The sequence below is a fragment of the Micropterus salmoides genome, unplaced genomic scaffold (genome assembly GCF_014851395.1).
Source record: "Micropterus salmoides isolate LMB-PRFRI ecotype aquatic unplaced genomic scaffold, ASM1485139v1 Ms_hic_scaffold_4565, whole genome shotgun sequence".
Lineage (NCBI taxonomy): Eukaryota > Metazoa > Chordata > Actinopteri > Centrarchiformes > Centrarchidae > Micropterus > Micropterus salmoides.
The window spans coordinates 1-13,517 of NW_024044001.1; the positions used below are offsets into that span (position 1 = coordinate 1).

The following is a 13,517-nucleotide window of genomic DNA, read 5'->3' on the forward strand; positions in this document are numbered from 1 at the left end:
CTATGTGTCTACTGCATTTGTATCTACGCACTGCATGTAAAAGCTGCCTGGCGTAAACCTTTCGTTGACATAAAGCAACAGCAGCATTATAGCACACAGCCCTTCCATATGAACCACCTGGCAGCTTTCTCTCTTGCAGCCGCATCTCATTCCTTGCCAAGATGGACTGCCCAGCTACATGAGATTACCATCTGGCGAAGACCACCATGTCTAAGTTACTGCAAGTGATTCATTCATTTAATTGATGCTGTACAAGCAAACAGGCCAAGCCCCGGAGCCAGCACGCTGTCAGACCAAAGTGATTTTCCCAAACAACTGATAAAAATTTGGCAGTTCAGCGAGAGTCTGCTGAACTTTTCAAAAAATGTAACTGGGTATGAAATTAAAAATGTGAAGTGTTAATGTTTTGTTTTATTTCATCAGGATGGGCAAGTCACTTCTAGGCCTTTTCTGTTATTGTCCAGGATTTTTATTTTATTAGTCTCATTAAATTAATGACCTATAGTTCAACTTTTTCCATTATTTTTTCTTTCTCCATCCAGTACTCATGAAGGATCGCTGTAAGCTCTTCTGCCGGGCAGCTGGTACTACGGTGTACTATCAGCTGAAGGATCGCGTCATCGACGGCACGCCATGTGGGATGGATACTTTCGACATCTGTGTTCAAGGCCTCTGCAGGGTATATCTGTCTGTTAATAATAATGAGCTTATGCATACTCACACACACACACATGCACGCGCGCACACACACACACACACACACACACACACACACACACACACACACACACACACACATCAAAGTCAATTTAACTTATTCTCATGATGATTTATCTGTGCCAAAGTTACATTTTGGCTTTTGCAGAAAAACAAACTTAACACGCTCAGCCTACTCATACTTTTACATGATTCACGTTTTGTAATTACTGGAAAGCAAATGTGTAGTTCAAAACATTCAAACTAATAATTTTAAGTACAGCATAATATTACATCGCTCTAAATCACAACATTCTATCTTCTCTTAATCTGTGCCTCCTCAGCAAGCAGGCTGTGACCATGTTCTTAACTCGAAGGCCAGGAATGACAAGTGCGGAGTATGTGGCGGGGACAACTCGTCGTGTAAAACCCTGGCAGGGACCTTCAATGATGCTCAGTATGGTAAGTCCGGCTGCTTATATTACATGTAAGGTACACTAATAGCTGACTGTTAACAAAAAAGGTGTTGCTATTACACATACTGTGTGTCAGCAGCTCTTGCAGATGATCTATGTTATATCTGATATGCTGTAAGAATGGCTGCCACAACTGCTGTATGCTCATATTAGGTGCTGATGTCATGTCTGGTTATGTTTAAACATATAAGCTTGATTTTCAGCAACAATGCGTGCTTCTGCCAAATTTGGATAAATGCAGAACACCAGTCTTCTCTAAAGCTTCAGAAACTGATTTACACAGAGATCTCACTCTTTCAGGTCTTTCGATTGCAAACACAAACCTGACATCACCCTTTGAACTGTCCTCCTTAATGCGGCGCTTCACCGTGGGCCAACTGCTGATTGCATCCAATTCTTTTTAGGTCTGGGCAGCAAAACGGCAGAGACATTAGCATAAAAGCTCTGGGTGTGGCCTCTGTCATGTTTACTTCGCATTAGTTTGGCGCTGAACTTTAGCATCTCTATCCATCTGCTTTCTCTCTGTACTCTGTTGGCTGGGGGTAGAGGGTTTTAGGACTGGATTGAACCAATCCAGGCACTGTGCTCAGCCCTGGAAATTTGGCTTGACCTTAACAAAGAGAACATGAGTGGGAGTGCAGCCCAGGCAGGAAATCTCTCTGCTCCTGAGTCTAGGCTTGTCTTTCTGTCTTTCACCCTTTTGTCCTTTCCTGTTTGATGTCTCTCTATTTCTTATTTGCTACTGTTGTCTCTTTCCTTTGCTTTCTCTGTGGCAATCTTTGTCTTTCTTCACCTTTTTTTGTCTTTTGGGGAAGGTCCAAATTAAGTTACATCTTCATAAGCAAGGAAAAACAAATTGCGAGGCAAGATGTGAGATGAATTGGCGCATCAATTTATTTTTTTATAGTTTAATTCTGCAGATGTGTAAGACCTGACTGTTGCTGTGTATTTTTAAATTTCCAGTATTACAACAGATAGAAACTTGACACTTGGATGTTTTTGCTGGTCTCGATCCAAGTCTTTAGATTGTAAAGTTTAAAGTAAGTTAAGTGTAACCCATCAAACAAATGTTGAAATTATTACCAAGCACTTGGATTTGTAAACGTGGGGCCAGATGGTGGTGCATAAATGAAAGAAATCCTTGGTATTACAATTCATTGTTCAGAAAAAATCTCCCCTTACTCACGCGGCTCCGTTACTCCGACTCTCCGACAGTTCAAAAGAATCCCCAGGCTGGTAGATGATGCAGAAGAATGATGAGGTGCAGTAAGTAGATGTCTGTGCGGCGATGCAATGCATGGGTGGGGTCCCTCAGCAGGCTAGCTCCCACGGTTCCACGTTCTCTTGAGTCCCTCAGGAAAAACGGCGCTCGGGAAAAACGGCTGACCGAGCTACACTTATCACTTTCACTGAAAAAAACAAACGACTGAGCCCGCAACAACGCAGAAATTAACTGCAAGGTAATATTTGTGGCCACACATGTGCTTAAGTCTACAAATATTTATTCTCTCCGAGTTCAACTTAAAGTTTTCCACAAATCGATACACAACCGTTTTCCCCATTGGCTAAGTTATCATGACACTGGCAATCACAAAGAGCAAAGTTTTTCCCATTAGGATCTCACGTGTAAAGAAACAGTCTTTTAACCATGTTGACTTAAAACAGTCAGGTCTAATGCCTAATTCAGACTACACTATATATGAAAGTGTAATGAGACCTTTGGCCTCTACAATTGCTTGTTTATTTCATTTAGTGTGTCATAGTGAAAGTTAACTGACGCAGCATCTGGGCTCTCCCAATGTCTCAAAAAAAGTTAGAATGTATGGTTCCAAGTTCACATTCAATCATAAACTTGTGATTGCATATATCAACATTTGTTTTTAGTGTCTGGTCCGCCACCAGACTTTGGCAAAGTCACAGAAAGAATTTATGATTCTATGACAATGAGCTCAGTGATTTCAAGAAGACAAAAATATTGTATTATCATCGCATCTTGACACTAGTCTCAAGAATACCATTCTGAATAAAGATAGAAAGTTAACTTTTCAATTAAACTGCTTTACAAGACCCAAGACATTGTACCTGAGATTTATGAGTATACTTGATACTGGCTTAGTTTTTCTATGTTTTCTGGTTTCTTGGAGGTTAAATGCCAGAATGGAAAAATAATCCAATCTCAGTAACAACAAAAGAAATGTTTGTCATCAGCTCAGTCAGTATCCTCATCCATCAGGGTGAACTTGTGACACCCTCTAATTTTCCTCTGCAGGCTATTAATACATCGTCTTCTTTCTTACTAGTGGCTGAGAGAAGCATGTTTGAGGTAAACTCTAGCGTTCCCTAAGTGCAGCATGGTTGTGTTTTTTTTCCGCTAGGGTGGTGTATTTACTGTTCATCCCTGTGTCACTTTGTGGTGGCGGATGATTGTGTGTGTGGTCAGTTGCTAAGCTGGGGGATCTCCGTGGCCTCAGATGGCTTGTGATACCATGTTTCCTCAGAGGGGGGCCACGTTGGTGTTTTCTGAAGTTCATATGTCCTGTCTTTTTATGAGCTTATCCTGTCCCCAGTGTTTAGGGAGGGAATTTGACATTACACAGTGAACTCCAAGGGAGACTGTATAACTATATTGTTTTTTGTGTTGTGGTGACAATATTTGGGTTTTATTGTGAAGGATTTTTTAAAAGTAAGTTTCTATATATCTTCTAATAGTGGTGCTTATGAAAGTAAAGTAGCTTCCTGTGCAGTGTGTGGCGTCAAGTGAAAACATTTTTCAATCATGATGACTTTATAGCTTATGATGATGTTCTACATGGCTGATGAGAGTAAGATATGTAAACCAAGTGCTGCCCCCGAGTGGCTCAAGGTGTCAGGCTAACCATCAGATAACACCACACCTCTTCAGTTTAGTTCTGTTCAGGGTTTTTTTAAGGCAGCATTAAGTAGTTGAAAGGCACCTGACCAAAAGGGTTCAAATTCTCAAGCTGAAATGCTGACCTGAAAATATTGTGAATATTGGCAAGTCTTCTACAGTATGGAACAGCCACATTTAGCCTTTATTACATGATTTTACTCTGTAATCCTTAAATTGTTGCTATAAACAATAATATGTCGTTGAATGCTGTCCAAACACGAGCAGCTGTACAAAAGCCTTGCCTAGAGAAAGTACAGTTTTTTTCTTTATATTTTGCTTATTTCATACCGTGCTCCCTATTCAGTCTCCATCCCTACATTTGTTGTTGCATCTTGGCTTTGACATGCTCTGTCTCCCTCATGCACACTTGTTTTATGTGTTAGTTTATCATGGGACAACAGGGCTGGTGTTGTAATTACAGGCCAAAAGTAGGTCCAGGGAATAATTACATATCATTTCACGGTCGGGCCTCTGAGACTAAAACAAGGCCTCCTGCAGGTTATTTGAGAGGACTATACCTTTTTCTTGTATTTTTTCAAGTGTAACATTCAAATCCCTGGTGGTTAGAAGCGGACTTCCCTGACTGGGGTTGGGTGTAGCATAGTGAAGCTATTATGAAAATCAAGGTGGGACCGCTCATTGCTGTTATTATGGCTGCTTTGCTCCCTTTAGAGACTTATTTCAAAATTGTGTAACTTTCTGTGCTCTCTGTCTCACTCTCTTGTTCTGTCTGTCTGTCTCTCCTTCTTTTCTTCTGCTTCAGGTTACAACACAGTGGTGAGGATCCCAGCCGGAGCCACCAACATTGATATCAAACAGGTCAGCTACTCTGGAAAGCCAGAAGACGACAGCTACCTCGGTGAGTGTGTGTGTGTGTGTGTGTCAGTGCCACAATGTGGTTTTAAACAACACTTTATTAAATTGTGTTTTTTCTTGGGAGAATCAACCAAAAATGGAAGCAGTGCAGCCTAAAAAGATGTGTATATATTACATCCTTTCAGTTCTCGTCTCATAAATACCATTATCCCCTAACCATAAACCACCTAGACTTGGTGAGCCAGAGCTGTAAAGGCAAGCTTTTAGTGAATGAGGGCAAGGAGACATGGGCAAAACTGTTGTCTAACCATTTATATGAAGGAAAGGAAACTGTCATTTATACTAAGTGTATATGGAGAAAACATGAAGGGGCGTTGGTCCATCTGGTCATGGCAAAGAGGGTTGGTTGGGAAAGCAAATGGAGTGTCAGTCCCTGAGAAAGATAAATGAGGCAGCAATAGGTGCTAATTAGAGGCATGTGGAGCCCAGGCCGCATGAAAGTAGATATAGGGGTATAGGGTTAGATGGACCCACCAGGCTCTGTGTGTGTGTGTGTGTGTGTGTGTGTGTGTGTGAGAGAGAGAGCAAGACAACAGAGTTTTGCCTATGTTGTAAGGACGGGTGCCTATTTTCAGATGGTTCAAGTCAGGTTCAAGATGTTTTAAGTCAAATTGTCAGAGAACACATCTGGCAGGGATTTGTTGCCATGCTGAGGTGAAAAGCTTGACTCCCGCTGTTGCTGAGTGCATCAACTGCACATTGAGTGAGTGGTGTCTGTATTAAACGTGGTTAGTATTTGCTACACCCTGTCAATTTTGCCACTCCGGCTGGTACTGTATGTAGAAAAATGGCATGACATATAAAGGAGACATGCATTTGAAGTTGTGGCTCCTCAACTTTAAAACTTTCTCCCGTCGGACTTGGACACCTGTTGACACAATTAGAAAGCAGCTTTTAGATTTGCTTAGTTTTATTTTATTTTTTTTAATCTCTATTTTATATTACTTATGTATTGTGTCGCTATTTCATGTCTTTCTTCTGTTTTTCATTGCAAAACACTTTGTGAGGTCTGATGTAGAAAGGTGCCGTATGAATATATTTTACTCAATTTTACAATGCTATGGTGCAAAAAGTGTGTGGGTCTTTTGGGTCCCACTTTGGGTCCAGTGCAAGTATTTGATGATCAAGGTAAGTTTTCGCTCAGTAGACCTTCCTCAAGGAAAATGGTTCACAAAGGGCAGTCCTTGAGCTTACAGTGACATCAAAGGAAGCCCAGCTGTGCTTCGTCTAGTACACACGAGAAATGCAGTTCACAACTGCTGTTCCCAAAGTTAATGTAAAACAACAACAACGAAAAAGTGACCGTAATGTGTTCACAGAACCTAAGCACTGTGTCATGAGTGTGGTGACCTCCTAAACAGCCTCCCCAGGCCATGACATTTCAGAGTGTGCTCTGATGCTATTGTTAATTTAGTAAATAAACAGAATTGCATTCTCATTTGAACACTGTTATGTGCATTATCTGTCCCTCTCTCTCTCTTTTTTAACTGATCCATCAAATTGAATAGAGCTCACGGTAGCTCAGCACCTTTTTAAGTTGATGTTGGTTTCTCCTTTTATTTTTGGTATTTAGAACAGCTTGTGTACCTGAAAACAATATTTGAGGTGTAAATTTTTCTGGAGAACAGGCTTCAGAAGAAGCATCTTCTGGTCAGCGTCATGCATAAGAAAACTTTAAGATGTGTGTATATTGTTAAGTGTGTGTGTGTGGGGGGGGGGGGGCTGTAGGTCTGCACATTCTAAGATTTGTTGTTTGTTTTATTTTTATTTTTCTATTTCTGCAATCATCATTGACGCTTTTTGTAATGGCAACAAAAGTCTGTAGATCATTGCCAAAACCCCACAGACCTCACAGTCGTCTTTGGGCTAAAGATGACTAGCTGGCATTCAACAATGTGCAGAATGATATGTAAACACTGTGGCATCTAGAGACTTAATCACATACATTGTTTCGGCATGCACTCTCAGATTGTAATTAACTGCATGTTTCTTGGAACTGTTGGAGGTAGAGAAAGAGGTGGTTGGTGTTCATTATGGCATTATGTGGTTGTTTGCCAAGTGTGAGTGTCTATACATGTGTTCCTGTGTGTTATTTTTGTGCATATGTGTATTTGTTTGTATTTGCAGTCAGGGGAGATCCTTTGTTTGCATTGCAATGTCAGTCATTAAGAAGAGTCACGCAGTCTAACTCCAAATAACTGCAATTTAGTGCCACCAGTGTTTCAACATACCTCCCCTGTAACAATGGCGTTGTAGAACAAAAGTTTGGCAACTCAAGAGACTTTAGAGAGAGGAAAGAGTTTCCTTAACATATAGCCTGAAATGATAAATGCCATGTCTCGTAAACATTCCCAAAACCAAGAGCAAAACTTATTTTAGGAACCAAACATTCCTTCACTTACACTGAACTCTTTCACATTTGGATTTCCATGTTGTTTATGGTTCGTGGTCAGATTTGTTATTCTTATCTGCCCTTTTCTTATTCCAGCATTGTCTGATAGCCAGTCCAACTCCCTCCTGAATGGGAACTTTGTGGTGGCCATGTTCAAAAGGGAAATCACCTTCAAGGGAACCATCATTGACTACAGCGGCTCGGACACAAAAGTGGAGCGCATCAACTGCACTGAGCGCATTGAGGAGGAGCTCATTCTGCAGGTATTAGGAGGACGCTTTCTCCTCTTTGTTTTTCATTACTGTGTTTTCTTTGTCAGTCACTCCTACATTAGTTATACTGTATTTCCCTCAGCCTCCTCTCACTCTCCTTTAGTCTCGATCTCTACATCCCCTCCTGTAAACGTTTTCTTCCTTCTCACCCACCGACATATGGAGCCAGCTAGATAGAAAATCAGTGTTAAGTCTTTCGACCTTGTCTTCCCCACCATCGTTTCCACAGGTCTTGTGTGTGGGAAACCTCCACAACCCAGACGTCCGCTACTCCTTCAACATACCCATCGAGGAACACAGGGAGCAGTTTGTGTGGGATCCCTCAGGCTCCTGGCTCGAGTGCACTCGCATCTGTCAGGGTAAGATCTCAGCTTGGCTTCCAAATCTCCACACATGAATAACAGGATCAATTCTCTTATAATACACGTATAAGTACATATTTAATGTAAATTTAGGCCCATAGTTATTTAAAAAATTGTGATTGTGAACAAAAGTGTATTGCTGAAGAGGCTTGTGATCCAACTGACATGCACATTTCATAGCTACTCTTAATGTAAACCGAAAATATATACCACCAACAAATCTGTAAAAAGTGTGAAATTTATAGGAACCATAATGTGTCTTTATTACATGAAATCATATTACATGGATATGGATCTTTGCATCACTTACACACCTCTGGATACACCTCTGGACTCATCCCCTCTTTCGATAAACCCCCCTCCCGGCAACCCCAGTGTGACCCCGGCCAATCACATCGCCTGACACCTTCCCCTTAGCTTGGCCCTTAACCCGTCTTAGCCCCTCAAATTTTTGTTTTAGAAAAAGTCTAGTCAGGCTCCCAGTGGGTCAAAGAGCACAGCGGATCCAGTAAATAGATGTATTTGTGGGGTCTGAGACCGACATGGACCCATAAGGCTGTATGATGAAGGACTGGATGTCAGAAAGCTGGTCAGACTTGTTAAAGATGAAGAAATGTGATATTTTGGCAAGTGACCTGTCTGCCAGATGTTGTCTGATTTGAACCCTGCTTTTCGTCTTGCGTGTGTGTGCAGGTGAGCGAAGACGAAAGGCGGTATGTGTGCGTAAGAGTGATCACCTTGAGGTATCGGACCAACGCTGTGAACATTTACCTCGTCCTGTTGCTGTTACTGAGCCCTGCAACACTGACTGTGAAGTCAGGTGTGCATTAATGCACAAAGACACACACATACACCCACCAAAAACAAACAAGAAAAATCTACCGAGTACACACAGGCAACCATTTGTCTACCTCCCCTCTCACAGGTGGCATGTTGCTGGAAAGAGCGAATGTTCTGCTAAATGTGGGCCAGGCTACCGCAGCCTGGATGTTCAGTGTATGAAGTACAGCCTGATGAAGAGACAGAGTGAGAGGATGGAGGCCAGCGCCTGTGGAGACACTGCCAAACCTCAGACCAGAGAGCCCTGCCACGGGGATTGTCTGCTTAAGAGCTGGCAGTACAGCACATGGTCACAGGTACAATTTCACTAATAATAATTTCATAATCATTTCATTATTGGAGAAATTACAGCATAGATTAACACATGTGTAAGTGGGCTGAACATGTTTAAACTATTCTTGTAAACAGTGCTCTAAGACATGTGGACGTGGAAGCCGTAGCAGAGAGTCTTACTGTATAAACAACCTGGGTAGACGGCTGGTGGACAGAGAGTGCAACGATTACCAGAGGGTGGTCACTGAAACCTGCAACGACCAGCCTTGTCCGAAGTGGACTGTTAGCGAGTGGAGTGAGGTGGGGACATCTCACACGCATGCGCACACACAGCAACACTTTCAAAAGCAGCAAGAAGGTTGAAAAACATATTTGTTAAGCTCGAGAAGGGGACTACAAAGCATAAATCTACAAACTTTGATACAATTACTGTCAGAAAACCATCCTTCAGCACAGCTCACCACTGACATAGGTTAATAGTAAAGTCTGGGGTGTGTAATATTATACAGGAGGTGGACCAGATTGCCATGAAATAATAATGACATAATACAGTTATTAAGTTATACCTAGCCACATCCAGTGCAACACAACAAGACAGTCCTTCCTATAAATCCTACCTTGAAAGGTCAAATGATGATTTTAAAGTTTGTATTAAAGGTTGTAAATGTATTTTCTAACAGGTGAATGTCTGATTTTGAATGCCCAAATGTACACACTCACATTCTGATTACATTTTCTCTACCTTTTCCACCATCATCTCAACCCTGCCACCCACCATCCTCACCCAGTGCCTGGTGACTTGTGGGAAGGGAATGAGGCACAGACAAGTGTCCTGCAGCATGGGAGCTGGGGAGGAGAAGCTGAGCGAGCACTTCTGCGACCCATCTAGCAAACCTCCTGCTGTGGGGAGCTGCAAGCTGCCTGAGTGTGCGTCCTGGCAGGTCGGCGTCTGGGGAGCGGTGAGTCCTGCAGACACACGCGCACTTGCACACACACACATTCACACAGCTACGACATAGACACAAGGGCGAGGTGACTTGACGCAGTGTTTGACTGTGGAAATGGCTTTCACGTGTGGCTTGCCGTCTAACAGTGTGACTCGTATCTGTTACACTGTGTGTGTGTGTGTATGTGTGTGTGGTCACAGAGAGAGAATGTAATGTGTAGGAGTGATGGTGTATATTTCAAGTTAGTGTGTGTGTGTGTGTCTGTGTTTGTTTGTAACCTGATATAACGGCAAGTTACGATGGAGTGCGCTCTGACTCCAGCTGCCATTTCCTCCACGGTGCTTTCACTTTGCCCTCATATCCTGTCAGACTAAACCTGACCCACAGTACACACACACACACACATACACATGTTCCTATACATTAAAATGTCTTAAGTTTCCAACTGTTTCTGTATAGTCGTAGCCCTGTTAGGATAAAGCACAAATTGAATGAAACATGTATGAATGGGTGTCTTTGGCCATTCATAGTCTAGTTTATACATGTAGATCTAATACCGCCACACGTGTTTGTTTGAAGTCAGATAGTGGTATTTACAGAGCTGGAATATATTGGCTGGTTAATGCCTATGTAATTATAATTTGCTGGTCAAATAAACCTATCCTGTGGCACTACCTCTGCACTCTTATTGTACCTGAATGTGGTCAAATCACCTCGTATGTGAGTTAAGAATTGGGTAAAGGGTCGAGTTGAGACTGTGGGTATGTGTGTGAACGCATGTGTCCAAATGTGTGCATGCATGTCAGAGTCTTACCCAGGCTCTGCTGAGCTGAACCTTGACAGAAGCCCCATCTAAGATTACAACCTTGACGTACTTAGATAGAGATTGAGATAACTTGTGGTTGACTGGGATTCTCTCTTCTCTTGTGTTTGTGTGTGTGTATGTGTCTGTGTGATTTTGTCTTTCAGTGTGCGGTGACCTGTGGCCATGGCTACCAGATGAGAGCCGTTAGGTGTGTTTCGGGGGACTACGGGGACACAGTAGATGACAGAGAGTGCAATGCTGCGGCGAGGCCGAGAGACAGTCAGGTAAAAAAAAAAATAATTACACACTCCGAACTGCTCAAATAACCAAAAGTTCAACAGTCAAATTTCAGTCTTAGTTGTCCCAGAGTCACTGGTTTTCTCTTGGGGAAATAAATAAAATGCAAGTCAAAAATGACCTACAGCATTAAATCGTGCATACGTGATTGAATGAAGATGCCATATATTATGCATATCTGAGGTCAGGACACAAACAAGACACAAAGCTCAATTGTTTTTTGGAAATTTCACTTCCTGGATTTTTTACAAGTATGAGTATGTTGGCTAACATTTATTTTCACCCTGATTTTATGTTTACAATAAGTTTGAAAGTTTAGTAGGGCCCTCTTGGACAATTCAGATATGCTTCCGCTAACATAAAATAACTGCTGATTACTGTAAATTAGGGATACACAATATATTGACTCAATATCTTTATTGAAATATCATGTTGCAATACGATATGTTGCAGATACTATGCATGCTTTTGTGGAGAGATGCGTCCATAGCTGTGTGGCTTAGTTGTGTTAGATTAAGAGCCCGCTTTAAAACGGATGGGGACAACAAAACAACAGAGATTAAAGGTGAAACGTATCAGAAACAGGGCCCATCAACTTGCTCCCCCCCCCCCCCCCCCCCCCCCCCTATGTTTAAGACTATCAAAATCAATATCATTATCACAATATTCATGACCAACATTGCAATATCACATTTTGGTAATATTGCGCAACTTTACTGTGAATCTTGCAACCAGACATTCCAGATTTAGATCACTGTTGAGCCAAGGAATAGGTTACCTGGCTACCAGGGTTGTTTTAACCTTTAATCCTACAAGATAGTATCACTACTAAGCCAACTTAACACAGGATTAAGTGATTTTTATGGCCACTTTGGAAGCTACAGGGCAAGCTGTAAACACAACATTGGCCTGTTATCACTTTGGCAAACAATTATCTATTTAAACATCCAGAAGACACGTAGCGACATGAGTATTTATTTGGATTCATTTTTCTATCCACAACTACAACTGATTGCCATACTGGCTGGAAGTCCAAAACTCACATTCCTTTTAGCTAGAAATATATTTTAGATAGAAATATCTGGCACTTACTCTGCAAAGTATACCCTATGTTTACTAGCTAGTTTCTAAGTTTGCCAGTCTGCCGTTGCCGTGCTGGGCAGGGAGATTATAGTAGGTTGATAAGAACATTTTCAGTGAAAACAGCAGCAGGTTAATGAGAGCGGTAGTAATGAACCAAACACTAAAGTTGTGGGCCGGAAAACCAAAACAATGCTAAAATCCTTCGTAGAGCTGAACTGTAGAGTGAAGTGATAATAATTCGCAGTGAGTTTGTCACTGTGAATGACCCTTTTCACATTACTCATAGTTATTTGATCCATTGTTACTATAAAAAAAATTAAATAGTGCAGCTTTAAATCTCACTGGCTTAATTTGTACAGTGAGATTTGAACCTAAAAATATCTACTGGTCACTCTGATTCTGATTCCAGCTCAGTGAGTGACCACATTCATTCAGTTATTTTGATGCTGTAGCCAGGGAGAGCTCTTGTCAATGTTTTTTTTTTTTTAAATTAAGAGCATCTCCACTCACCTGCAAAGTATCCTTGATCGCCACTCTTCGACGATGCTGTTAAATCAAGCGTACCTATAACTACAAACTTTAGTGAAGCAAACATTGCAACCTAGTTAACGTCTGCAGTCTCTTTAAATGTTGGCTTGTCCTGCTTTGCGTTGACCAAAAGTCCAAGCCAGTGTCAATGTGGACAAGACTACAAGGCTGCAGCACACTTTACCTGATGGTTCAAGTATATACCATAAGGGCTCTTAGACGCTGATGGACAGAGAGTGTTGAACTGATGACCTTTCAGTCTCCGGATGGGTGATCTGTCTCAGATCAGTCACTACATATGGACAGACATTGTATTGTGGATATACAAGCTTTGAAATGGTACTAAACTAACAGCTTGAGACATTCTTAACCACAATAATGTACATAAATAACCTTAGTTTTCAAGCATTTTTTATTTTGTGTGGTTATTTGTCTATAACCGTTAACCCTGTTCCTTTTGGACAATTTTAGTCATTAGAGCACATGTTCTAGATCTTGCATCCAAGGGAGTCTCTGAAATGTATTTAGAAATATTCTTGGCATATTTACTCCCGCCACTGCAATGTAGTGATAATGACTCTCGATAATTACTAATTTTAACCCTATTTGCATGATGTTTTTTGTAGGACTGTGAGATGCATGCGTGCCCATGGTCCCTCTCTGCCACGAGCACACCACTTCCTGACAACTCTGCTCAGCTCCTGACTCAGTGGAGATACGGCTCCTGGACTGCGGTAAGGAACAAGTAGGGTTTATTTG

General features: G+C 41.6%; 1 protein-coding gene across 1 annotated transcript; it reads left to right on the plus strand.

Annotated features, from left to right (window-relative positions):
* Positions 1–542: 542 nt before the first annotated feature.
* LOC119887958 (A disintegrin and metalloproteinase with thrombospondin motifs 20-like) lies at positions 543–13,492 on the plus strand (the record flags this gene model as incomplete). The annotated part of the gene is made up of 11 exons (XM_038698472.1): positions 543–679; positions 1,041–1,158; positions 4,847–4,942; positions 7,448–7,614; positions 7,853–7,982; positions 8,679–8,805; positions 8,911–9,121; positions 9,234–9,398; positions 9,887–10,057; positions 11,015–11,134; positions 13,385–13,492. Coding segments are annotated over 11 exons (1,550 nt in total), but the record flags the coding sequence as incomplete, so codon positions are not given.
* Between the last annotated feature and the right edge of the window lie 25 nt (positions 13,493–13,517).